The following is a 27,721-nucleotide window of genomic DNA, read 5'->3' as shown; positions in this document are numbered from 1 at the left end:
TTCTTCTTGCGTGAGTAATACAGAGTCAAACAAGGTGTTATACTGAAGAGATATTTGGATGCATCAACAAATCATTCTGTGCAATCACTGGAATAAAACAGAGTGAAAATCCCATAGCATGGAAGAAAGGCAGGGGCAGTAGGAATGCCAATGCCTATAGATGGCTGAGCTCTCCTTGGGTTCTCTGACCCTCATCCACCTCCCCACACACACAAATCAAAAGCAAGGTTTTCAACTATCTATTTTACCACTGAACAACTGTAGGTTTTACAAGGAAGAATCCATATTTTGTTAGCTAGCATTCAGTGGAACTTCAGGAAACTGCATCTTTAGCTGGAGAAAAACTTTACCCAGACAAACTGGATGCCATTCAAGAGCAAGCATCACTATACACAGGTTGACACCAAGGCAAACACTTATGGTTTTAACAAGAGATAAAACACAGAAACAGAGGTCACAGAATGATTGAAATTTAGTCCTGTATTACACAGACAGCTAACAGACATTATTTTAACTACTGTAAACAGCACTTTTTTTTTTTTTTTTTTTTTTTTTTTTACTTTAAGACACAGGCAGTAAGATTTCTCAAATTATTTAAGACCTGGATATTGAAAACAGAATAATGGCCTTCCTTGTTAGGTATACACACTGAGAAGCTATATTTAATGCATTTTGCATTTTAATGCTGAAAGTGTTCTTTTTAGAGGCCTCTTTTTATTTTCATAAGCAAAATGGAAAAGTAATCAACATCTTAGGAAAACAACACTTTATCATCTTCTTGAGTAACTGTTTTATTTTTTTAGTGAAGTTGAAATTGACATGGGAGCATCTTAAAGCACTATAAAAAAAGACATAGGAAATTTTAAAAGACACCTTAGCCAGGCAGCCTGGGTAGCACAATTTCTTGTTTCTTCCTCCCACTCAGAAACAACTATCATCTAATTGTAAGGAAGTTAATGGCTTTGACTATTGGAAATCCAGTGAGCACAAGTTTGCCCAAAGAAGACAGTATGCAAGCTCAAGTTTTAATTGGGGGGGGATCCCAAGTCAGAAAATGTGTAGAAGTATGAATGAAAGAAATAAATTTAAGCTAGTTAAGTAGGAAATATTAGAAAACAGGGGTATGACAATTGCAATTAGCTACAAGCAATCTCTTGCGGTCTTTGAGTGTTCTCTCTTACCATTTTTACCTGATAAGAATTCTCATCTTAGGCAACCATTCCACAAGAATCAAAAGCTGACAGGAGGAAGCAGGAACAAAAACAGCAAGATAATTAGGTAGCAGCAAAGACTGATTGCTAACCAGTTACTTGGATAGATGAAATGACACAAGATGCTATCACAATTATCAAAAAGTTATCATAGGCACAATTTTTATTCTAATCCTAAACATAAATCCATTAGATGTTTGGAATTAAGTTACTCCTACAGCCTGTTTGCTGCAGTTATATTAGTAGAAGGACATGAACATATGGTAGAAATTTGTCCTTGCCTAAAATTACTCTGCTTGTACTCTGTACATTATAAACATGCAGACAGGGAATGGCACTGCCAGATGTAGCAGAGGGAGTAAGAGGATAAGAATGAGGGTGAAGGAGGGAAGGGCTTCCTTCCATCCCTTTCACACATGCTAGCACAGTATCATTTGCTGGAACAGTAAAAATTCATAGCACTTCATGGTCCAGAAGGACCAGCCACAGCTGTGGTGCATGTACCCAACATTAGGAATACATGGAAAAAAAACCAGGAACAGGCACGGAGAAGTGAGAAGTCTGACTCAGAAAGACAACCTGATACTGCAAAGCAGATGTGGAGTGGGAAAGAAATGCAAATCCACCAGCACAGAGAGGTGTAAGATCTAGTCAGCACCACACTGAACTGAGAGGGCAATATAATGGCACTGAAGGAGGAAACATTTCTCTAATGAAAGGAAATAATCATCTCACTAGTAAAGGAAGGAGTGAGATCCATGGGTATTCAGGAGATGTCTCCCTCCTTCCCAAGCTCCCCAAAAGTCAAAAGAAACAAAACTGAGAACACAGCAAATGAGAAACGTGAGATCTCTGAACTAGAGGTGCTGCTTGCAGAAAAGAACAGTCTTCCACTAACAAGTGACACAAAGTCAGAACAATGAAACATGGAAGAACACCAACTATAAGGGACAGTGCATTTTATTTCTTCACTCATTTGCATCCTTCCCCTTCCAACATCAAGAACACAAGGGAGACTTAGCTCTGTGCAGGGTCCTATTTTTGCAACTACTTTGCCTGCCAGTTGAGAAAAGACTATAAGCTTTCCAAGACTGAAAACTCCTCTAGTTCTGGTCCTTGAAATAAAAATACCGTGTTAGTAGAAACCCTGGAAGTCACCTCCTCATATAGCATCAGAAGAAAACACCCTAAAGTCTCCAGAGCATTTTGATAGCCAGTGTTAAGAGTACCCAGAATTCAAAACCACTGCAAGACAATAAGCCATATGGGAATTATTTTATGAACTTTAAAAACTTGGTCATTTGCATAATATATAAGAAAAGAAACTAGAAATTAATTCCTTGCCACTAGAAACCAGAATTCTGATTTTCAACTGAAAGGATAAGATCAGACATTTCCAAATTACAAGACAAGGGCAGATAATTTAGTACTGTTTCCCATTTCTGAGAAGCAGAACAAATAAAATCTATATTTATTTAGTAAAGAAAGCATTTTGATTCTTGTAAACTCAGAGAAGTGAGTATCTCCTTGAAGCATTTCCAGCTACACAAAAACAGATCAATGTCCTTGAACTAAGAAAAACAGCAGAAAGCCAAGGACTGTACTGGAACAAAGGCCACTTATCCAAGCATCATCATTTTCAGTACACACAAAAATTCCCAGAACACTTACAGTACTCTCCTCTCAAGAAAACAACTGAAAAAGTTTTGAGGAACTCCAGATTGTCAACACCTGTTTTCACGGTTCTATAGTTTTCCTCAGTTTGTAAATAAAAGACTTGCTTGCCTTTACTTTTCCTACCTGAAACTTGTTAAAGTTATCCTGGGCAGTGTCAGTCAAGATTATTATATCACAAAATTTAACTACAATTCTTTAAGCTCCTTAGCTATGCTTACATGCTTCCAGTTTTCCGTTTTCAGTAAGTACCTACCCCTGTGGTGTCTGATTTACTCAGAAGACCAACAAGTGTGAGGCTTACCTCACTGACAGTCTGCTGATGCTGACCCCTGCCCCATGCTTGCATGCAGGGGTTTGTGGGAGTGGAGATAGAAACTCATTTGGGAAAACAGTGATGACAGGAGCAAGGAAGAAATAGTCCGCTTCCTAGTGCTTTTTTTCATTCTGCTGTTGGGGGCCTCTGAGATAGGAGGCACCAGAGGAATTATATTTCCTTTGTTCTGTCTTTTTCCTTGATACTGTCCTTCATTTCCTCTTCTTGCTATAAAGGTTAGAGGAAGGGGAAAGCATTGTTACAGGGAATAAGGAGCCAGAGGTCTAAGGCAGCTGTGGATACATTCACAACAGGCAGGAGACTAAGAATTATGAAGAAATTAATCATCTGGGACTGATATTTTTCATGTATTTTTCTTCCAGTTATTAAAGTTGATCATAACTACAGAGGAAACAGCTGCTACCAGGACAGACAGAAGAATCAATTTTGTTTTCATTTGGGGCTTTTTATTTGAAACTAATCGAAAGATGGGAACAACAGGATCTATAAAAGGGACCCAGAATAACACAATCTGCTGTTGATTTCAAGTCACATGTTACTTACATACAGAAACGATTTTATTTCAGTAGCTTATAGTCATAGTGATATTGATCAAAGGCACCTGCAACTGTCTTGGTTGCACATGCACTGCAGTAATTATGCATGCAAATGAGCAAAGTAGATATTTATATGGTTGATCACCAGTATAATTACTATAACTGAATACACAATCATGGTAACTGTACACACAAATTACACATGCATGCAGTTTTAAAAACCAAGTGTTTCATTCACTGTCTCTCTTATGATAACATCCTGTGGAAACACTTCTCCACTGGAAACAATTAAAAAGTATCAACTTTTAAAAAGATGTACATTTATTCAAACGTCTACTGAATATTAAAAAAATATAACAATCCAGTGATTTTGTTTTCCAAGCTGTTATATCAGCAAAACGTCACTACTGTCATAAGATTTACGAACTTGAAAAGAATAAAACATTTAAACATGGCCTCTTATTTCTCCTTCTTATATGCATTTATTTACCTGCAACTTCATTAAGATATTAAAGATGATTATTTGAAAAAATAATGTATATGACCAAAATTTTTAACAAGAATTGAATTAAATTTCCATTAGCTCATCAAAACTCTAGAGATAAGTGGAAATGTTTTTAAAGTTTGGATTTTTATCAATCTAAACACTTAAACATGAATTTGACTATACTTTAGACCAGAAGAGTTGGTGCATTCAAACCCACACGAGGTATTTTTCTAAGGTACTTAAACAACATATGCTTTCATGTCTCAAGATTTTGATTCATCCATATTAACATAAGAAACAATTTTGCATTTATTATTAAGTATTTCAAAGAATATGACAGAAGTAATAAAATATTTAGATATTGTTGTATTCTGGCAGATCACGGCGTAGTCGTATTGCCTTCAGCTTCTCTACTTTGATTTTTGTTCGCAACAGTTCTTCTTCCAGTTGCTGCTTTCTTTTCAAACCATCCCTTTTTTCTTGGACATAAAGACCAATCTTTCTTTGGTTTTCTAATATTATTTGATGCTCCTCCTTCAGCATTTGCAACATCTGTGGGTCATAACCACACATTGGTCTAAAGCGTTCTCCAACCTCAAGCCTAAAAAACTCATCTCTTCTTGGTACAGGGGAAGGAGACATCATCACTCTCATATCGACTGAAGACACTGATGTTGAAGGAGACCTTTCCATAATATGCACCAGCTGGTGTTCCTCCTCTTGTTCTAAGTTCTCATTTTGCTGGGAGTCTATAATCAGAGAAGGAGGAGGTTTGACATCCTCTTCTGACTGCAAGTCCATCATGACTGTCGCAGGATGGTGATCCAACATTGCCTGTGGTGAACTGGTACCAGCAATTGTTTCTTTATCGATACTAGCACTAGAACACACAAAATCATATTTAAATAATCCATTAAAAACTATTTTAAAAGGCATAGCTGTAAGTAACCAAAGCTTCATTTGAATACTACTCTGCTATCTGTGCCCAGGACTCTATTCCATTAGCTGAACACCACTTGTGCCCCTCTTTCTACCACACAGACACAGCCCTGTCTCACTCAGATTTTACTGCTCTAAAGGCAGTACAGAAAATAGAGACCTCGTCTGGTAGGCCCCTCTGACACTGAAGAAGCAAGAAGGGCTATTAATGACACATGAAACTATATTAAAAAAAAAAAAAAGCAGAACCAAGTCATGCAAGTAAGAGAGGAAAATGTTATATAATGTAAAAGGTGATTTTAAAAGGACATTGATTTAGATGGAGTGAACTATGGCAGAAACATTCCCATCTTCCAAATTTATTTGTCTCCCCCTGTTTTAATGTGCTCTGTTTCGGATTCATGCACCCAAGTATTTAGGGGTTTTTTCAACATAAAATAATCACTAAATAAAATTACACAAAGAGCCTTGGGAAAAGAAACCAGAGCCTAAAGGACAACCCTTGCCAGTAGATTTGGGAAGCAAGCTAATCCTTGCTCCTTCTCTTTGAATCATCCATCTTAATATTTCTTCTGAAGGTTCAAGACACAGAAATGTTTCCATTAAGAACAGGCTATAGTCCTGTGCATTTCTTTTTTCAAGAACAACACCCACTTGACTCATCTGTCTTTGTGTAAATCCCTGAGTCAGCAGCATCTCAAATCATGATTTGGCATTGCCTTGGCTTTGATGATAATAATGGCTCAAGCTGTTCCTGACACTTGTCTACCATCAGTTGTGTTTGAAACCCTACACTTCTGCACATCACTCCTTTATTCAGGTAATGCTTTTTTAAGCCAGATCAGCTTCTTGATCTATTACTGTACAGATCTACAAAGAATACTTGCAGCATGACTGGGATGGCAGTATAGAGTTACATGGGAACACGAATATATTAACTTGGGATTGACAGCCAAGTCAGCGCACTCTCTGGCCAGGACTGTCTAAAACAGAGGCTGTAACTGGTGCTTGCAGACTCAAAACATTTCTGAACCCTTCAAAAACTGCTGCTAGCAGTCAAAGGCAGCAAGTGGATCCATGATGAACATAATGTTCACAGATGCTCCCCAATCCTGGAGGACTTGAGTTGCCATCTTAAATCTGGGGGTGAGCCATGGCGTTTCTCTACAATTTAAAATGCCTTCAGAGCCCTACAAGCCATACACTGAGAAACTGATTATTAAAACACTATCCTGGTTAGTAAGAGATGTAGGTTCAAATTCCCAGAAGCAAAGAAGAAACGTAATTTAGACATCCTGTTCTCACATAAATGCACTACCTCCTTAATGAAAAGGTAGCATGATCCTAATTCTGGTTCTCCCATGGTCTTCAAAACTCTGGGTTTAAAAGAAATAAGCAATCATAGTTGCATTTTCTGAAGGACCGTGACCTAGCCTGCCATCCATTAACATGAAAATGCATTTTCTATAATAAAAGCATGAAAGTTTCTCAATGCTTATTTGCAAAAAGGCCCATGAGGGTCAGAGCAATATATTTTCCAAAAATAAAGCCTGTCAACCACACAAACTATTTAATCTTAAAATTCTTTTAAAAGTACTGTCCATCTGAAGCAGGTATTAAAAACTGACCTTTCATTAATCCCCTGAAAAAAAAACCAAGATAAGCTTCATTCTATTGACTGTTACCTGAGCTGCCTATAGAGAATCAATTATATCACCTTACTCCCTTCTACCTCATGCCACAAAGCTTCACTTTTTCCTACATGCTTCTTTCTCACATTGTTTTAGTTCTCTCAGCATAGGAAGCATTATCCTGCACACAAATTTTCACTTGTTTTCCCCTGTGCTGAGTGTAATTCTGAGTTTTCCCCCTTTTCACAACCACAGCTTCTAATAAAGCTTCTCTCCTTCTTATTTGTTGGCTCCTGGCCAGCTTCTAGCCTGAGAAAAGTGGAAACAACCAGCAGGAGAAGCAGGTCATTCTGACAAAAGGAAATGGAGAGAGAGCATAAAGAGAAAGTAAGAGAGGTTAAATAGAAGAAAGAAAGGTGAGATTTTGTGTAGCATAGACTAAAGCCTCTAAACAGTGGAAAAAAATCCAGCTCTTAATAGTGTAATCCACACAGAACTAGAAAAATTACCAGATCTTCAGGTAACTCTGATGAGGCTTGTTTTTTTTTTTTCCCCTTAGTCAGCCTCTTAAGTGGAAAACAATTAGACAGCAAAGAGAGAAAGAAGGAATTGAGAAACAAAAGAGCTGCCTGTATGGTGGTTACTAATGTTGTTTCTGACAACTTGACTGAAAGAAAGACAAACAACAGTTACCACAATTGGGGCATGGTGTTTATAAGCCTGCAGGCACCCATGATTCACCAGGTTTCATTTAATCACAGCAAGCTAGAAATTCCTTAAAGGTGCGATTAAGAATTTGGGCTCCTTATAAGTCATATTTCCCTCCTCCAAAACCTAAGTCATATCCTGGTGAGTTGAAACCCAACACTGGGTTTATAAAATTAGAATAAAATGCAACTCAGAGAACTATCAAATAATTATGTATCTGGGCAGGGAAAAAAAATAATCTTGTAAATTATGTTCTTTTCCTTCAGCCCACAGTGTAGTGGCTGTTCCTAGGAACCATTTTGGGTTAGCAGTAATCAAGTCAGTGTTCCAGGACCCATAAAAAACTGCAAAAAATTGTTTAAATTACAGGAGACAAACTATGGAGATCATTAGCTCTTAATCATTCACTAACAGCGTCAGTGCTTTTTATAAGCCGATCTACAAACTAAAGTTCTCACACTATGGTTTTTTCCCCCTCCTTACAAAAGTTGGTAGTCAAGACACTGCAACCTTTATTAGAGCAATTAAAAGCCTCATTTTGTTCCAGAGAATTCTTTGGAATGGTTCCTCCAGGGGCATTCATCAGGAGCAGCAGCACAGTCCAGTTGCTTTAGACTTCTTTACGCAAAGGACCCACAACAGAATATTTTTAGAGCATCTGGCATGTTGGGATTTAGACAATTGTTACCATTCAGTTCAACCAGTGGCACCATGAATCCAATTCAGCGAGTGTGCGCATGCCAGCTTTTCTTAGAGCGTTACGCTGCTGCGCTCACTATCACTATATCTGATTAAAATACGGAAAGTTCGCTTCCCATTAATCTGCTTGGGAAAATAAGAAAAATCAGAGCTTTCTCAAGGTTGCTGGAGAGTTATTTGACTTCCCTCCCCCACTCCCTAGCTTAGTTTTTGTATCTGGAGGAACCAAAATCCGACCCAGGCATTTTTTGATCCCTCAAGGACCAATACAGAACCAGCAGAGTGTTGCAAGTCAGATATGAGGGGCATTAGCCAGCTGTGGGAGAAAGCCTGCACAGTGCCTGCCTGTATTATGTCTGGCTCAAATCTAGACAGTGTGTCTCACTTTACTGAGCAGTAAAAAAAAGAAACCTTGCAAAAAAAAAAAGAGAAAACTTCTAGTGCTGTACCTCTCAGTTTCTCTCTGTATTTAAACTACCTCACATATGACACAGAACTGCTCGGAGTTTAGACTGCAATTAGCTTTGCTCCAGCTTCAGGGAACCATCGTCAGTACAAGAAAAGTATAATTTAAAAAAAACATTTGCACTCACAAAGGCACTGCAGTGTGGAGAATCAATTTTTTTTTTCTTTAAAGGTTCGGGATTAGCTAAAACATAACATGCAAACACCAAAGTAAATGAGAGAAAAAAGGTGAATAAGATTTCTTGGCTCTGTGAACTAACTTTATTAAAAATCCTATATAAACTGGTAACAGTTTCATATGTTGCAAAATGACTGCAGTATTACCTTAAATGGAGGAGAATAGCCATCACTTTGCCAGTGTTTGAATAATCTGCCTATTAAAAGGTAGGGGAGGGGTAGAGGTTGGAGCTACTATTTCCCTTTGATTCTCTCTTAACCCTCACTTTCCAGAGTATGACAAAGACTCTGAAACAAGCTTTGAAAGAGCTGAAAAAAATTAATGCAATGCTAAGTCAACATAAAGCTTCTCATAAAACAACAGCAGTATTATTTTTGTCATTGTTTCCCAATTGGGAATTTTCTCTGATAAACACTTCCTTTAGGAGCCTGAGCACAAGCAAAAGCATTACAAAGTAGATAGGAGGCGCCATAATTTTCATTCAGTAACAAAATAAAAAGAATTGTCTCACCTTTGAACACCGCTCCTGTCTCTTAAACACACATTGGAAATCTGTGGAATCATTTCCACAACTTTCTTGGTTGGCTCGGAAATGCTGCTTTTACAATCTGAGTGAGTCTCCTTTTGCTGCAATAGCTCCTGTTTGGCATATTCTTTGAGCCTCTTGTACAGCGTGCGCAGGCCCTGTGCAGTACGAGGAGGGCGATCTACTCCGATGGCATTGTAGTTATCAGCTATAATATCCCAGCATTTGTTTTTTTCCACTATTACAGAATGCTTATTGGTATGTTCCTCGAGAATTTTAACATACGGCTTCACGAGTTTTAGCAAATCGAGCTTTTCAGATAAGGTAAAATTAGAAGATCTGGCCTTCCCAACCATTGTTATCTTTGAATTAAGGAAGCCGTTCCTGGAGCCACCATGCAGTCCCTAGCTCTGCTCAGCTCTTTTTCACAAACAGAAAAAGATCAGGCTTAACTAGGCTAGTCTCATTTAGGCCCACGCCTACAAGGGAGGGTTTATTAAAATTCCTTCAGCTTAAGCTGACGCAGGTTCAGGAAATCTGCTTAAGCCAAGCCTGACCTACATAAGGCTTCAGACTGAAGAAGGCGAGAAGAAACAAGCAAAATACACTTTTGTATGAAGAGACGAGACATATGCAGGATTTAAAAACATAAAGGTTTAAAGATTAGCACGTTACCCAGCTAAAAATTACCTAATTTAGCTGGAGTAACAAGCTCTGACACATCTCCCAGCTCCCTCTCACAATCTCAAACTGAAACCGTGCTGGAGATGATTTTACGTGTAACGACGTCCCCCCCCAAAAAGCAACAATTGCTTTGTGCGAGGCAGGGCGCGTTACGGGGAGCGGGAGGCGAGAGGCGGCGGCGCGTGTGGAGAGAGAGAGCCCCGGCAGAGCCCCCGGCGCCATTTGCATAGAGCTGGTCCTGCTGTCAGTCATTGCGGGGCGGCATCTCCCCCAGCCGGCTGGTTACGCTCGGGCTTCGCCGCAAAGCTCGGCTTCTCCCGCACTTGGCAGCCGGCGACAGCCACCGGCACGGGGGCTTCTTAAAGAGCCCGCTGCGCTCCCCGGCCGAGCTCCGGCGCCGGAGGAGCGGCGCGAACGCCTCGGTGCGAGCGGGCCCCGAGCGCCGCCGCGCCGGCCCTGAGGCGGCTCCCGGGCGAACCCCGGCTTCGGCCCGCGGCCGGGGCTGCGAGCCGGCCGCGCAAGGGCTGGGGCTGCCCGCGGCCGTGACAGATTACCGAGTGCGTTACAGCGTGTGGATACTGGGGTTTTCATAATATCCATCAGCAAACAACTGACTTTTATTATATTTATCCAGGCGTTTTTTTCAGGATAAAAAAAAAATCAGATTTTTATTAACAAGATGTGCCTCCATTCCTAATGTTTGCTCAACAACGTATCACCTTAAAGCAAGCCTTCACATAAAAACGCATGCAAGGCTTTAAATTTCTGTGGTCTAAACTAAAGCAACAAATTGGGAAAAGAGAAAATGCAGTAGATAGAAGGAAAGGTGTTCTCAAGTACAAAAAGCAAAAACTAATACTCCACTGAAAGAGTCCGGAGGGTGGAAACAAACACCACTTGAGATAGTGGCAACAGCTTCCTAAGCTTAACATGTCCAGCCTTGAAAACAAGGGAGCCTAGAAGCAGGGGGAAGGAAAGAGAAATAATTATAGCTTGAAATATCCTAAGGCTATAAAGATCTAGGTATAAACTTGTTTGCTCTAAGGGGAACAATCCCAAAGCAGACACAAGCCGCATTCAAAACAAGAAATTCACACTAAACAAAGGGAGACTTTTAACTGCTAAAAATCAATTAGCATTTAGAATAACAAGCACTTTTGGAACCATTTCTAAGACTTGGCTTGTCAGTACCACCTAACAAAATTGTGACCAGTCCACTTCGCTGGCATTGCTTTCAAGCCAAGATTAAATAAAGCATTTTATAGTCTGAAGCCTATTACACTTAAATTTGAGAAACAAAATACTCTTGTGGTTAGAAGCACTGTATGAAAACCATTACTTATAAACACCTAATCCTTTCCTATTTCCCCTCCCTTTGCACTTTACTAATATTAAGAATATAAAGCTGGTGGTTAGAGTTTTGAGGTTTTTAAATTTATGTTCTTAGTTGTTCTTCAGTAACTGAACAAGAAATGGATGTGCTTCACATAGTTCAGACTCTGGCAGTATCAGCATTGAGGAGTCACAAGTGAGCCTATGCTGCACCCTCCATTGTTGGAGCAGTTGTGCAGTGCCCACCCAGACTCTTGACATTTTAGAGACAAAAATAAGTCAGTGTCCTCCCCACAGACACAAAGAGCACAAATGAACAGTGTGGGGCAGAGGAACCCCAACAACCCAAATGAAAGAAACCAAGCCCTCAGTCCGGCTGCTGCCAGGCCCCAGGGACGAGAGAGACCCAGAGTCCACAGAAGAGGCTCTCTAGACCACCAAACAGACCTAGGGAGGGGTTACTGCCCACAGGGTATGGAACTCATTGTGAGATGCCTGAAGGAGTATTTTGGGTTTGCAGAGGGCAGTACTGGATATTCAGAAGAAGAACTGAAGGCAACACGAGGGACAGTGAACCATGAAAGTGGTTTGGGAAAGAACAAGCACAAGAGGATAGTGGGAGGGGGCAAAAGGGCTACCAGAGGCCAGGTGTATGTAAGCAGTGCCTGCCCAGTATGGTGGTTCAGCCATGCCCTGGGCCTGAGCACTGTAGATTGTCCTACCTGCTTGTTAAACTACATTTGTAACTGTTTTCCTGGGTGAGGAAAATCTCCATGGGGTGTGACAATGTACAGAAACAGAGATGCCAGCAGCTGGAGCTGTACCACCACGGGTGGCAGGGGCCCAGGGGCACCAGAAGGCAGAGGCTGGAGCCCAGGCACACAGCCTGGGTAGCTGCGCCAGTGTGTGACCTCGGGCAAACCCCAACCAGACCAGCCATGCAAACGCTTGGGAGCTGAGCAACCATGAGTCTGGGCCAGATGCTGCAGAGACCAGAAGGTCTGAGATTTGGCTACTGGAGGGACACCAGGACCAGCTACCAGAGACCCAATGCATGTTTGTCTGTTAGCTGGGGGGACATGGGGATCCAGGGACCAGTAACTGAGCAGAATAAGAATTTAAGGCCCCTTGCTGGAGGATCCATGTTGTGTACATAAGCATTTCCAGAAGCAAGCTTTCTTCCCAGTCAGCCAGTGGATGGAAAGGATGAGGCCATTGAAGCTGCTTGTATTTGCATGAGTGCTGAACGTGTTGATTCTGTCTGTATATTCCTCTTATATACAGACATATATTCTGTCTGTATATTCCTCTTATATATTCTGTCTGATTCTGTCTGTATATTCCTCTTATATACAGACATATATTCTGTCTGTATATTCCTCTTATATATTCTGTCTGATTCTGTCTGTATATTCCTCTTACAGATACATCCTTGTGGTCCTGGCACCAGGAGCTGCAGCAGTCTCCTCTATAATGGGCTACCAGATACAGCAACTCCCAGTATTAGACTTATCTAAACTTGTATTACTTTATTACCTTAGTGCTTAATGTTGCTAGAGAAACTAAGTTTCTAATGTAATGTAGCAACTACAACTAATGTAATTATAGCAAAATACTGCTATAAAGTTTTCTTTTGAGCAAAAGCTTGATAAAATGCCTGAATTGCATATTGCTCTGCATGAGTATAAAATAACCCTTGTAAAAAATGAAGCTGGCTGCCAACCAAGATGTTTTTTCCTTCCTATTTTTTTTCCCTTTTTAAAATAGTTCTGCTCATCAGCCTAAGGTTATATCAGTGCTTGGATAAGAAATTACAGAATGTGAAAAGCCTGGATATTAATGATACATATAGACATCTTCAAGCTAAAACAGCAGGTGTAGCTCCAAGACAATTACAAAAACCAAAGATGTTGCCACAATCCACCCTTCATCCTACACCTTCCACCAACACTTGCACTTATGCAACACAGTGCACAGCCAGTTCAGCAAGATGATCTAGCTACAGAATAATCTATTTATTTTGCAAGCATAAGAATTTAATGTGAATTTAATAATTGGTTTAAGTCAACATAGATGTGATACATTGTCAAAACAGTAATTTCTGCCTCCCCCCAACCATGTCATGATCCTGCTCCTTAACTGTGCTGATATGAGCGCTCACAAACCTGGACAACTCATATTAATCATTTTTTTCTGAGCTGGGTTAGTTTTAATCACCAGCAGTTCCCTAATCCAGTATGCCACAGGACAAATAACTCACAGAAAGAAATATATTGAAAAAGCTTCTTCAGACTCTATCTGGATCATTGTAGGGTGAATTGCAAACCATATTCCTAAAGACTTGTATTACCACTGCTGAGGGAACAGCAAACCACAGGTAGCAGGAGAGAAATTCTGCTCACCACTGAAGAAAATAAACATATATGCACCCCTTACATCGCTTCACTGCCTTCTATACCTTCTGATTTTGCTTTGAAAAAGTATAGAATTAATACCAGAAAATGATACAAACAGTGCATCCTGGAGAACTATTGAGAGGAAAGAATCACAGCTATGATACAGTCAGGAATTAAAGTAGCCAAATCACTATGGATTGCTGAAAGAGCTCAGTGGCCACAAATTTGACAAGTGACAGGTTTGTATCATAGCCAGTAACTGCATCAAGTGGCCCATGTAAATTTAAACACTTTATAAGACAGAACACCCTGAGAAGGAGAATGTCTTAAATCAGGGGAACATTTTGGAGGGAGAGGGAGGACCTTTTGTCACACAGAACTGAGGAAGAATCTCTCCATGACAGTCTTAAAAAAAATAATCACTCTAAGGTACATGAAAAAGACATTTGAGAAAACTGAGGATGCCCTAAGAAGGAATGTGTCTTGAAAGATGCCATTTGGAACAGAGAACAACCATGAATGTTGAAAGGAAGGACACCAGTTTAAGTGATTCAGGCTGGGACCTTCTAGTGCAAAAAATAGCAAATCACCAGACTGCTAAGCCCTGTGAAGGTGCTGTGCCCACAAAGTAGTAGCCCCAGGATAAGTCTGAAGGACTTCTGTTCCTGTTTAGTAATATGCAAGCAAACCAGCTCTGCAGAGACCTGTGGTTAGCATTTGCAATCACCTAGGAGCCTGAAAATGCTTGAGAAGAATAGGATGATAGCAAGATCTGAATCAAAGCTAAAATGGAATCCTGGCACCCCTGTGCTTACAAAAAATGTAGAAAGATTCAGCAGCTAGGATGGGGTATGTAACACATCACTGAATACACTGGGCTATTATGGCAGTGGAAACATTTGGCAAGTATCAAGGCAGTTGCTTAGCCTTGCAAATGAATTTGGCAGCTGCATAAGATGAGAGTGTCTATAGGTAGAAAGGGCTGCAAAACTTCCATTAGGTCATCATATAGTCCTCTCTACTGACAGGACAACAAGGCAGTGCCAAGTCATTCGATCTGCCTGTCTCTAAGAGCCTGCTCAGCAAAGGGTGCCTAAGAAAACTTCCCACTCAGAAGGTTTCTCACAGGGACAGTTGTTTCATGAGCAGTGTCTAAAGGTAAGGGTTGCAGGCATTAATCACTAAGGAGAGGGTTGAAGATGACAAGGTTTTGTGATCCAAAAGCTGTAATTTAACTTTAAGTTATAGGGCTTAAATATATTCACACCAGACCCTTTAGAAATAATATTTTTAGGTCATTTGTGTTTCAAATGGCTTTCTTATGTCACTTGATTTTTTTTCTCATCTTCATTCAGCACTTTCACCATCAGTTTTATATTTTATTGTTTTTATCTTTGATGTACCTGAACCTCTCAGACCACTCCTTTCCTTTCTCCTGCACAATTATTTCTAAACCTCTGTCCTGCATGGGGCGTGAGACAAATAAGGTGAAGTTTTACCTCTTTTCTTTGTCCTGCATCTATTTTTGTGATCAGCATCTAGCATGTATTAATTTCCAACCTCTAACAGTTCTTGAAACTGCTGCAAGAACAAGGGTTCCAGCATCCTTCAGAGCTCTTATCAGCTAAAATTCCAAGCATCAAAGACAAATACAATTCTGTCCCCTCTGCTGATATAAGGCATTCTCTCAACATTTAGCCCACTGAAATGGGGAATATATGAATTAGCCAATTAAAATGCCCTCAATGCCAAATTTTAAAGAATTTATCTTCATCTCAGTGTGCCATTCCAAGACCCACACATTCAGATTAGTAACCATCCTTCAAACCAAGTTTGGTTTAAATACAGGACTCTATAATACTATGTGACTGTACAGCTCCATGAATTAGCTCTTCACTTTATAAGCTGTGTCCTTAAAAATAGAAAAGCTAAGAGCCCCATTACTTACAAATTAAGAAATGCATCCATTCTTAATACATGCTTATACCTTCTCTGATCCTCTCTTCCAACAAGCTTTTTGATGACTAATCAGAAGCAGCTGAGAAATACAGAAAGGTTTGAAAGTATGATTTTCCCAGGGTATTTTCCCTAAATTCTCACTGCTTCACTAGCAAGATAGCCCCTAGAAAAAGAAATAGTCAAAGAGAAGCCAAGTTTCTGCAAGTTTCCTGTTTTGTTCATAGAGAGATTAAAATTTTTGAGATTATGCTTTTACATACTATCCTGAAAATACTACCCCATGCACTATTCCCTGCATTTGACAGAGAAGCAGCTTTCTCCATTCTTCTAATCTTGCTCAGTGGATGTTTTGAAGACAGTGAGATAATCATCTTATCATTATCTTGTTGGCTCAAAGAAAGTCATATTGTGACAAAGCTTCTGTTTGAAGGAAAACTTAAGGCCCAAAGCCAAAAGCTGGGACTGAACTCTAGTTAGGCTGACATGGCACCAAAGGGGATCCAAACAATGAGCACAGCCACAGAAAGATTTGACAACTAGCTTTGAAGGCATTCAGGCCTAGTCTGTCATAAAACTCATGACAGCTCAAAAAACCCCTCCCAGGTCCCTTCAGTCAGGCATTTCTTGTCCGCCCACCTAAAAGCTGTGTTCCCTCATCTTCTCTTAAGTCCACCTTTGTATCTATTGGAGACAGGAGAGCTGGGAATATGCACACTCACCAAATCCCCACACTCCAAACTAGAAAACAAATGGTGAGAGAAAGGAAAATAAAGACATGTGAGAAAATGTGAATAGCCATGTATTTCTCTTTTTCGCCCATCTTACATTCATATAGCCTGGTAACAGATTTTGAAAATCAAAAAAGAAGTAAGAAGAAACTATGTGTACAGCTGCCCTCAGAATGGATGGGGGAATAGAAAGAATTATTACTGATAAATCTGAGTTCTTTAAGATAATCTCTCTGCAGGGTATTTTTCAAGTACCTCATTTTTAAAGTTACAGTATTAGATAATTTATTTTTCTGTATATTGCAGACTATATGCTGTGTGCTTGCTTACCACTCTAGGGAGCTAAACTGTAATAAATATATTAGGATAGTAAGTTAATTTCCCAACATATCCCCTGCCAGCCCTTGGAAATGGGTATTTGCTTTATATCTGCAGTTTCCAAGTATGAGTATTTAAGTTTCTGCATGAGTATTTAAGTCTTTCTGCTTGTTTGTTTATAAATTTTCACTTCCAATAACTTAATACCTTTTTTTAAAATGCATGAAAGACTATCATCTTTACATGGAGGACAGCTTTCTTCAATAACGGATATGTCATCGCTCAAAAGTAAAGAATCTGAAAATTTTTATTTTTCATTGTAAAGAAGCAACCACAGTTCCATTTAAGAGACAAATTACTACTGTGAAACTTTCATTTTAATCCCTCCAATTTCCTTGGAAAATGCTGAATATCTTACATCTACTAGAATTCCTTTTCTTTATTTTCTGATCATGTAATACCTTTCTGATTCCTGGTTTCCTTCCCTTCTCCTTCATTATCTTCATTAGCTCAAATGCAAAGCACATTTAACTGGGGCAAATGAAAAGTACATTTCTCTGCCAATTCACTGCTCTTTTCTCCAGTGTGAATATCCTGGTTATATCATCTATAATTACATAAAGCCTAGTTATTCATATCACAACAAGATATGATCATACCAAATTATAAATTAACTGTGGAAATATCCCACTAGAATTATGCAAGTCTGGATATGTCTTACAGCAGCATTGCAGAAGGCTGCCCCATCCAGGAAAGCAGTTTTGCAGTTGCTGAACATTATATGAGATGTTGCCTTTGGTGGTGAAGCTGCTGTAAAGCTCCTTCTTCCCATCTCACTCTTGCTTGCTAATTCTACAAGAATTAGCACTTGCTAATTCTACAAGCACTCAGCTGGTGGGCATCCCAAATTCAAGATGAATAAACACAGTTAGGATGTGACAACAGCCCAGGGAACACTCAGTGTGCACGATCAGCTGGGGAAGCACTAGGGAAGGCCTTAGGACAGCAGCAGAGTAGAAGACATCATTTCACACCCCAAGGAAGAGCACCAAGTAAAAGGAGTTGTCTTGAGGAGATGTCAGAGAATCCCAAAGCTACAGAGCACAAAACACCAGACCCACTGTGACTGATGTGTAAATGAACACTTCTGGAAGCAGCACCCAGTCAGATACAGACAATTTATCTTACAATGTGTTTACATCAGCCCAGTTTTATTAACCAGTCCCCATCTCTGGAGATGGGCTGATCAAACAGGCACAGATGACACCTAAACAGTAAAGAAACTCCTGAATTGAGAACAAACTTGTCTATAAATTTGTCTGTTTGCTGTTATAAACTATTCTTCTAGAACATTGCAGGGAGAAGGAGAACATTTTAAATCATAAAGATCTGTTAGACTAATTTGATACTATTTTGAATAAGAAATTACAACAACATTTATAGACTTGTAAAATATTACTTGCAAACAATGCAGTAATAAATTACTTATACTCAGGCATCCAATCACATCTAGCTGTTCTAAGATGTGCTTGGTAATTATTAAGAGCTACAGATGATTATGGAGTATCTTTTACCTGAAGATTTAACTGCTTTACCAGCTGTTTATTAAACATTTAAAGGACACAGAGAACTGCAGCTACACATGCAGCTCCACTACGAAAATAGACTGACTGAAATATCTTTTCTAGTTCATCTGTGAAGCGCAACAAAAAAAATTCAATTAATACTTGTACTTTTGCAGATATCAAAGTAATTCTAGGAATAATCTGCTTCATTATGAGATGCCAGGCATGAAAGGTTTTAGTTCTGTTACTAGAAACAGTAAGTACACATTTAAGACTGAAACTAGACAATATGAAAGTCCTGAAAATAAAATTTTTTAATCCTGTGATTAAAAGTGACAGGTAATTGCTTGCTACTGTGGTAAATGAACAGTGGATTTTCTCTTAATATTCACATTAATTGGTTAAAAAGACTTTACTGATATCAAGTGATAAGAGGTATCAGACAGACCTGTAACCATGTTCTAGAAAGCTGAAGGAACCACATTATGAAAAATGAAGCTTAAGTATGCAAAGCATCCCAATCTTACAGACGAATGTAGTCAGTAGACATTAACATTCCAGAGAAGATAGAGAAAATATATTCAAAGCTGTATGCAAATAATAAGTACAGCTGATATTATCAGAAATATCTATTTAGAGACATGGGGTGAGCACATTAAGCACGTTATGAAATACAGTTACAATTTGTCCTCACTGTTAGCTCAAAGATAGTATCTGCCCATGATTTGTGGCAAAGTTCCTCTCGGAAGATGCATTAGCAGATGTTAGCCATGGATGAAAAACAAGGTACTCTTGAACCAAAAACCAACCTAACAGGTGACAGAAAAACCTCTTTATCCATTCTTTCTGTTCACCTACATCCGGTTCAAACAATGAAATCTCAGTCCTGCTGGAATGCAGTGTCTAAGTGCTCAGGTAAAAGAGCTGTTCATTTCCACACACAAAACACTGAGCCCAAAGGGCAAAACACAGCAACATTCTCCTAGGTTAAAAGTACCAACAGAAAGTAAGCTGTAAACTCAGACAATAAACATAAATTAAATTATGTTTGCTGCATACAAATAAAATAAATATATGTTAAATCCTTAAATTGAAGGCAACATGGGTAAAACCCTCAGTTCTTGCCAATCCCCCTCACTACTAAGTATAGTTTAGGGATCTGCCTGTCCACTGTTTCTTCAAATGCAAATTATTTGTATTTTCTTGTTATTGCTAATAGAATCTCAGAATGTCATGAGGACAAGTAGTAAAGAGCCTGCACACTTAGCTGAATTCTTTGGAAGCATGTGAGAAAAAGTATTACTGACAATGTCAAATAAATCACCTCCCTCCCAAAGATCCATTGTGTGAACAAGTATTATATTCTGAATACAAAACAAAGGTACCAAAGATATTGCCGTGTTCATTCCCCTTATAAAGAAGCAAATACCAATTCTTAAAGGAGTAGTAAAGTTCATTTTCCTACAAAGAAACATGTAACATTATTTTCCAGTATTCAGAACTTAGAATCACAAGTCATAAACTGCCCAAGGAACATGCTCAAAATCTTACAGTTCAAACACTCCTAAAATTACAACACATACATAGGTTTCATTCAACTGTTGCTACAAACTTATTTAATGTCTCTGGAAATACCTCATCTCACAGAATTTCAGAGTCCCTTGCACTTCACTTTCATTAATGATGTTTTATTGCAGAGAGTTTTTTTAAAGATGCATAAAAAAACAAATATCTTTTAAGTCAGATATGCTCTATTTTTAAGATTGATTCCATCTAATAAAATCCTTGTCTGCTCTAAGAAATGGACACCATGTGTCAGATAACTGAGTTTTGTTGGGGTTTTTTTGTTGTTTTTTTGTTTGAAAGAATGTACAGCATTTTCAGGGGCTGGGTTTCAGAAAGATTAGGTCTGTGAACAGTGCAGTTGTCCAATGGCTCACAGGTGTTTCCAAAGAATTTCAGTGGAACCCAGGGTATTTATTTACACATTCCACTGCTGCACTGGAAACCCAAACACAGCAGCTTTGAGTGTGATATATAACTATCAAACTGTTTGTCATCTGCATTAAATGATATTGAGACCAAAATAATGCATACACACAGACTTTTTCAATCTTAAAATTATTTTAATGCCCTTTTAACAGAGAAGTATGAGGCTCCAGAGACTGACAGTCAAATATAATTCCATTATAATATTAATAATAATAAAAGCCCCCAACTGATTGTGGCTTTTACAACTGGTTTCCATTACTTCTGAGTTTCATACCAAAGCCAGCTTTGACAAAACAATTTAACTTCACACTACAAAGAAGGTTATGATTTACATAATCAATGTAATCGCTACATTAGCTGTAATGAATAGCAGACAAAAGTGACATAAAGGGCAAAAACTGTCTTGGAAAGTCTAAGTTATTAAAAAATTACTTAGGATTTAAGGAAGACTCAATACAGGTTTGTTTTCTCACTACAGTGTTCTCCTCACCAGTGAACCTGAAGACAATAACTAACATAGACATTGGACTTCCTTCTTTTATAGCACATTTCATGGCAGCTTTTCAAAGGCTTGCAGGGTTAGCCTCATTCTGCATGCATAGAAAGGCTTTTGGCACAAAATGCCTTGTTCAGAAAGGCAACAGCACATCAACAGAAGCAGCTCACCCAGTTTCACTCCACAACTTTTTGGTTATTTTTCTAAAGTCATCACAGAGGACCCATACCAGCTGCACCCAGAATTCATGATATGGAAAAGACATTTAGTATCTTTCTACTTCATAACATTTTTTCTGGAATGACTGCTGATTTCCCAGATTATTCTGGAATTAAATCCACTATTTATCTTTTAAGTGCACTGCTAAGCAGAACTAGCAGATATAAATTCTTGTAGATGTACCTATAGGGAAGCATTACCCCTCAATATGTCCCATAGACACCGAAAATTTTCTTGAAGTCCAGGCATCAACTGGAAGTTTCAGCATGCAGCAGATAAACACAAAAGCCATAAGACAAAGACATACAGGGAAACTGAATTTCCCCACATTAGCTCTGCCAAACAGAGTGCATACACTCTGGGTCACAAACCATGCAGGGTATCACATTCCCATTTTCTAGGACTGAAATCCAGAACAGTCAGTGGGAAAGGCTTTCCAAAGCACCTTACAGAATGGAGAGGGTTGCTGCCTACCAGGGCCTGGAATTTGTGCAATCCCCAGATGCTAGAAAGGGCTTTGATGGAGAAAAAGAGAATCAAAAACTACACAGACATGCGGAAGGGACAGACAAAGATGGTTCAGGCAGGAACAAGCACGTAGCAATAAAAGGGAAAAGGCGGCCACTTTCAAACAGCTGAAGGTCAGTAAGCTTCCTCAGCAATGCACTACATCCTACTGCCAGACCAAGTCCCATCTTCCTACTAAACTACATTTCTAAATATTTCCCCAGGTGCAAGCTGGAGTTGGACAGGTTACAGAGCTCAGGTACCTGCTATGTCAGCTAGCAGAGAGGCCAGAGACCAAGTGCACTGCCTGGACACACTGTGTGAGATTGCTAACAAACACCAACGTGGACTAGCTGGCAAGTAGGATAAGAGGCTTGGAAGCCAAATACTGGAGCAGCCACAAGTCTGGACCAGATATTGGAGAGACCAGAGGGTTTGAGACTTGACTACTGAAGGGACCAAAAAGTCCAAGCAAGTTACTCAAGAGACCAGGACACATTGGGGGTTGGCTCCTGGTAAGTTCAGCAATCAGCCAGAAATGTCTGTACGTGTGCATGTCTTGGGCACAAGGCAACTGGGAGATCACTGAATCCAGGAGCCCACCACTAAGTAGACCAAGTAGCTAAGACAAGTCACTGTGGGACCCACAGTGTTCTTGTACCTGTGGGAGTGCAGGTCTGTGTACCAGGAGCTGGACTGGGAGCTGTGGGCCTCTGTGGCTGATGTGCCCACAGCTGGGGCATACAACAAATCAAGGAGGCAGCTACTGAACAGAGGCAGTGCATAAGGTCAGTTACTGCAGGGATCCAAATTCTCTGTGTGCATGTATATTTACATATAAATCCATTCATTTGTTTTTCCACAAACAGGCTTTCACCCAAGCAGTCAGAGAAGGGAAGGGATGTGTCCATGGGCACTGTCTGTGCTTGCCTGAGTGCTGTGGTCCATATCTGTGCTGGCCTATGTGACCACTCATGTATGTGTATATAGGACATATGTGTGCCTGTTGGGAACAATTCCCTTCTGGGAATTAGCCTCACTATTGGCTGGACCTTGGGACAGAGCTATGCCAGTTTTGCTTCAATGAGGCTTCAAGATTTAAGAGGTCTTATTATAAACAAAATAAAATGCAGCTGTTAAAGCCTTCCAATAATTCAAGGTGATAAGAGGCCCTGAAATGCTCTTTTAAAACTTCACTCACTACACAAAGTGTTATTAATTAAATGAACCTTAAACCATTATTATGAGCGTAATTAATTACAAAGATACAATAGTGAAATAACTGTAAGACAGGTGTTTTAAATGCCTGAGCTGGCTCCAAAAGGAGCAGTTTTCATCCATCAGTGTTAGTAATCCAGTTCAAGTGCCAGGCTTTCAAGATGTACTTGGCTCCTGAGGTCATACACTTGCATTCACACAACACAGAACTGTGCTGCATCTGTGGTCAGGGCACACCAAGACTGGGAAATGAAGACACTCAACCCCACAATGTTGTTCAGGTCCATCCAAGTGCACTTACTATAGTTCAGACACTTCAGTGTCTTTGCAGAGCTTTCTACCCTGGTTTGTCAGAGGCATTCATTACCAGGGCACAGCTGATGAAGTGCACACCCACAAATGAGCAAAGCCAGTTCTGCTCTGTGGCTAAAGTTGGCTTAAACCTTAAGTGCCCACTGGAGACACTGAAGAAAAGAAAACCTCATTAATTCTGAAAAAACCTGAATCCATTCAGAATTGTTAGCTTTCTCTGCATGAGGTCAGCAAGGTCTCCAACACTTCCCCACTATTTAAGGTATTACAATTCTTGTATTGCACCAACTGTAGATTAGAGTGAGTTGACTAAAAGACTGTTCAGGAAGACACAAACCTGAATAGCAGCACTACCAAATGGCTTCCAAAACACCTTGGCTCTTTCCTTTTTTATTAAAAAATTTGTTTAACACTTGTTTCCTTCACTCTAGCCAGTATAACACCAAATAATGCCACCATTGCACAATGATTATAATAGTACTTCACAAGAGTTTAGTATATCCAGTCTATCATTCATAAGCTTTAAAATTCTGTTATGGTACATGGTAGTGAAAAAGAAAAAGCATCTTACCAGCTTTGGGCACATTTAGTGTTTTCTTTTCTGCCTTGCTACACTTGTTAATGCTGAAACATGCTTTTGTCTTTACTTTTCCAGTTGACTCCACAGACTGTGTAGAATTTTCATTTTGATTCTTGATATTTATTTTAGACAGCAATGAAGCACCTCCCTCTTTCTCATCTATCTGCAAAAGAGAAATAAGTTCACAATAGCATTTCCTGCATGCAGGTGAAGAGAAATAGAGAAAAGAGCAACAAGAAGGGATTTCAAGACATATTAACTGTCATTATCAAATTGTTATATAAATATGTCCATCTCTGCAAAACTACATGTATCACAACATGTGTGTGCACACAGTACCGAACACTTGTGTAAATAGTTTATGAATTTAGTTTAATACAAGTCTTCTGTAGATAAATAAATTGTGCTGCTTTTCTGTGTCAATATTAAAGGTTTCAGAGAAAGTCCCTTTGCAGCAGAACTGCAACTCAGCATATTGAGACTTTATGACAAGTATCCTGGCTTTTTAACTGCTTTTACAAAAATCCAATAAAGCCCCTGCCAAGAAGCAATCCCCACCTCATTTACACTTGAGAATTGCATTTGGACTCAATACTGATTAATTTTACTTATTTGAAAAACATTTTTCTGCAACCATTCCACAGTGAGAGAAGCCTAACCTGAGAAGCAAGGTCAAAGGTACTTACAGCAAAGCTGTCAACATTTGTTTTAAATAGATTTTTTAAGCAGAGATTGTTTGTGGTGAGCTCAGACGTTATCTTTTAATCATAGTACTGTACAAAATACTTTTTAGTGCACTGTTCATTTACCTCCTTTAACTTAATTTCTTGGTCCATCTCCTTAGTATCATTCTTGAGACAAACAGCAGTGCATTTTCCTGGTGGTGTAAACCTTGGCTTTTTACCAGCATTTCCTAGGACTTGACTGGGAGCTGCAGATCGTCTCATATTCAGCTGTACTGCTCTGCAGGGTGGACAGGAAGGAAGAAAGCAGATAAAGACAACTATAGTCAGGATAGGCTCTAAATATAAAAATATATCCAGAGATGACAACAAAAGCACTATTTCAAAATATAAAGGAGCATACAAGATCTTCAAATAACAATATTAACTCACAAGCGTAATAACATTTAATAAAAAGTAGTATTGTTGCAACGCTTTGTTAAACTACTAAGAAAGATCAACTACAGCAAATTCTGCAGCTGAGCCCCTCCAATTTCATTTAAAAAGCCACTAATGCAGTTCCCAATAGCAATAAATGCTCTAGAGATGCACAATATAGGGCTACTTAGCAAACTTACACCAGTTTACGAAAAGAAAGACAGTTTAAAGCACAATGAACAATGAATTAGTGCACAATGAATCCTGAAGGTATATCTCATACCTGGGACCAGCATTTTGCATTAAACAGTCAATTACATTGGTCACTCAGGTTCACCATAATAAGATTAACATTCAGGAGAAAATTATCACTGAATTACAGTGGATACTATTGCTCCATGTTATGTCCACTTGAGCAGTGGAAGGAATGTATTATAGATTTTCCTTCAAAATATAACTATTATTCCCCTGAGCAACCATAGGGCAAAACCAAACATATGTCAGTGTTAATATGACAAAGTTTACTTTGCAACCAATAGAAAAACCAGTTATAGTCTTAATCCTTCAAAGCAGTAGACAGAAATCAAACAAAAGAAGGAAACTCCAACAGAAAGACACAGCAGCCAAAATGAAGAAGGCAAGCACAACTTACACTGCAGTTATAGGTTTAATTCCCCATTTACATGTTTATTTTAAATTATCCCCCCAACTACTGGGTTAAAAATAAACCATAATACAGATTGCAGAATCAAACTTCTGTACCATCTGAAAAGCATGTTTGCATCCTGCTGCAGCAGACTGTGTGGTTCTGCACGTTTTTTGGTGCTACTCTGCACTCCAGTGGCTTCCTGGGGCACAACCACCGTTGTTCCCAGGGTTTGCACTGAAGCAGTGACAGAGCACTGCCAAAACACTTTGCAAACATGCCGAGACTGCGAGCAGGAGTGCTGCTCTCCCCAGAGCTGCACAATTAGCATATATATGATGCTGTTAGTAGACATAAATCTCAGGGGCAAAATGGTCTCAACTCCTGTCACTTCCACTGTGGCTGTTATTAAAAATACAAGGAAAGAAGCCTCTGTGTGTACAGCTGTTCACTCAAGTTGGGCTTACCTGACAACAGTGATAGCAAATGAGCTTTAGTTAACCCTATGCACTAAGGGAGTAGCTTGGTTATTATAACAGGAGTATCTGTAGTGTGAAAAGTCACTGTGAACACTGCAAACGTGTCAAGAACCTTCAGGGGGAGCAGACTGCAAGTGCCAGTGCTCAGCAGAGCCAGCTTCTGCTGCCACAGGAATCTGAGCAAGCTCTCTACCCAACCCTACACTGCAGAGTGACACTTGGGAAGACAGCACAGGACACCCCAGGGCTCTGCATGAGGACGGTGCATGGCGTGGCTGCAGTGCTACACTAACCCTGACCACTGCACTTGAGGTTCTGTGGGACAGAGAAGCTGCACAATTCATAAATTGCACGTATCTATGATTAAAGTGTTCTGCTTTCTAAATCCACTTGACCATTGCACTGTCATTTGGTCTAAAACCAAAAAAAACAAACTCATTAGAAGATCTGAAAATTACTAAGACATTTGAAGACACCATCCTTGATAACTCAGTAACTTCACTATTACCAGTATCACTTACTTGCAACTACAAAGACCTTTATAGGTTTGTGGGTTTTAAAATTAAACACTGCATCCAGAAATACATTTTTCTTTTAAAATACAAGCTTTCATAAAATATAGTAAAAATACGTTAAAAAATAATGGCAAAAATGTTTACATTTTGTTCCTTTAAACTACTACCCAACAGGAATAGAACATCAGGGATGTACAGTAAACCACTGACACCAGGTCTTTCAGATAAGATCAGAGTGAATGTAGCAAGGCAAGGAACAGCTCCAGACTACAACAAAATGAAAGAATATGCAAATATGCCCTTTCCTCAGAGACAGCACCGATACACCAGGGCACATTGCACCTGCCTTGCTGTTATGTCTGGCAGGGAGGCAGCTGCAAGCCATGCAGAAAGCACTGCTCCTGGCTGCTCTCAGCAACCATGCCTGAGCACACCCGGCTCACCACGAAACCACAGCCCAAACCGCCTCACGGCTGCCCCTGCTGTGTCAGGCACTGAATCCGCTTCAGTACTTTGGTCCTAAAGGTACATTTGTAGCTGCACTGAAAATTAAATATACATACAAAGACTGTTTCAAGATTTTACACATCCAGCTCAACACGGTGTGCACGGAGCTCTGCTGAAGGCAGCCGCAATGCCCATCTCAGCCCAAAATTAACAGCTGCTCCTGCAGTGTTTGAAGAGGCACCGCCGGCACAGATGCAAAGGCAGAACAGGGGCTGTGGGCAACTGCAGTGTGACACAGCACCGGCTTTACTCAGTTAATTTGCAGGCAGCGAGTGCACAGTCTTGAACATCAACATTACTGAAAAATCGCTTCAGATCAGGAGCAGCGGTAAGGAACTTTTACAAGAGCATGTAGTGAAAGGACAAGGGGGGATGGCTTCAAACTGAGGGAGCGGGTTTACATCAGATGTAAGGCAGAAATTCTTCACTCTGAGGATGGTGAGGCACTGGAACGGGCTGCCCAGAGAACTTGTGGATGCCCCATCGCTGAGGGCCAGCTTGAATGAAGCTCTGAGCAACCTGGTCTAGTGAAAGATGTCCGTGCCCACGGCAGAGGGGTTGGAGCTAGAGCATTTGTAGGGTCTTTCCCAGGATCGTTTCCACCGAGCCCCCCGCCCGTACGGCCCGTGCCGCCCGTACCTGCGCTCCGGTCCCGCCTCCGCGCTCAATTGTCCCGCCGCGCTCTCCCGGCAGCCCCACCGGCCGTACCGCGCGTGCGCGCTGCGCAGCCTTCCCTTCCCGCCGGGCGCGCGTGCGCAGGAGCTGCGCTGCGGGACG

The 27,721-nt window shown here is 40.0% G+C and overlaps 2 protein-coding genes across 2 annotated transcripts in view; both read right to left on the bottom strand.

Annotated features, from left to right (window-relative positions):
• Window positions 1-27,717, bottom strand: part of RAD54B (RAD54 homolog B) — a 71,274-nt gene extending 43,557 nt beyond the window's left edge. The window contains exons 1-3 of the mRNA XM_074554995.1: window positions 27,584-27,717; window positions 24,507-24,660; window positions 23,689-23,860 (exon numbers count right to left, since the gene is read on the bottom strand). Coding sequence (XP_074411096.1) covers window positions 23,689-23,860; window positions 24,507-24,644 — 310 coding nt within the window. The 5' untranslated portion in view covers window positions 24,645-24,660; window positions 27,584-27,717. The remainder of the gene's footprint in view (window positions 1-23,688; window positions 23,861-24,506; window positions 24,661-27,583) is intronic.
• Window positions 584-10,451, bottom strand: FSBP (fibrinogen silencer binding protein). The gene is made up of 2 exons (XM_005479507.4): window positions 9,377-10,451; window positions 584-5,125 (listed from the first exon to the last, which is right to left on the bottom strand). Exons 1-2 carry the CDS (start codon window positions 9,745-9,747, stop codon window positions 4,600-4,602), a joined length of 897 nt encoding a protein of 298 aa, XP_005479564.1. The 5' UTR covers window positions 9,748-10,451; the 3' UTR covers window positions 584-4,599.
• Window positions 27,718-27,721: the final 4 nt, after the last annotated feature.

This window comes from Zonotrichia albicollis, chromosome 1 (assembly GCF_047830755.1).
Source record: "Zonotrichia albicollis isolate bZonAlb1 chromosome 1, bZonAlb1.hap1, whole genome shotgun sequence".
Classification (NCBI taxonomy): Eukaryota; Metazoa; Chordata; class Aves; order Passeriformes; family Passerellidae; genus Zonotrichia; species Zonotrichia albicollis.
This window is presented reverse-complemented; position numbering and strand designations above follow the sequence as displayed.

Coding starts and splice junctions, on each gene's coding strand:
- FSBP (XM_005479507.4), bottom strand. CDS start 9,747: ATGGTTGGGAAGGCCAGATCTTCTAATTTTACCTTATCTGAAAAGCTC. Junction 5,126..9,376: donor GACAGGAGCGGTGTTCAAAG/GTGAGACAATTC, acceptor TGTGTGTTCTAG/TGCTAGTATCGATAAAGAAA.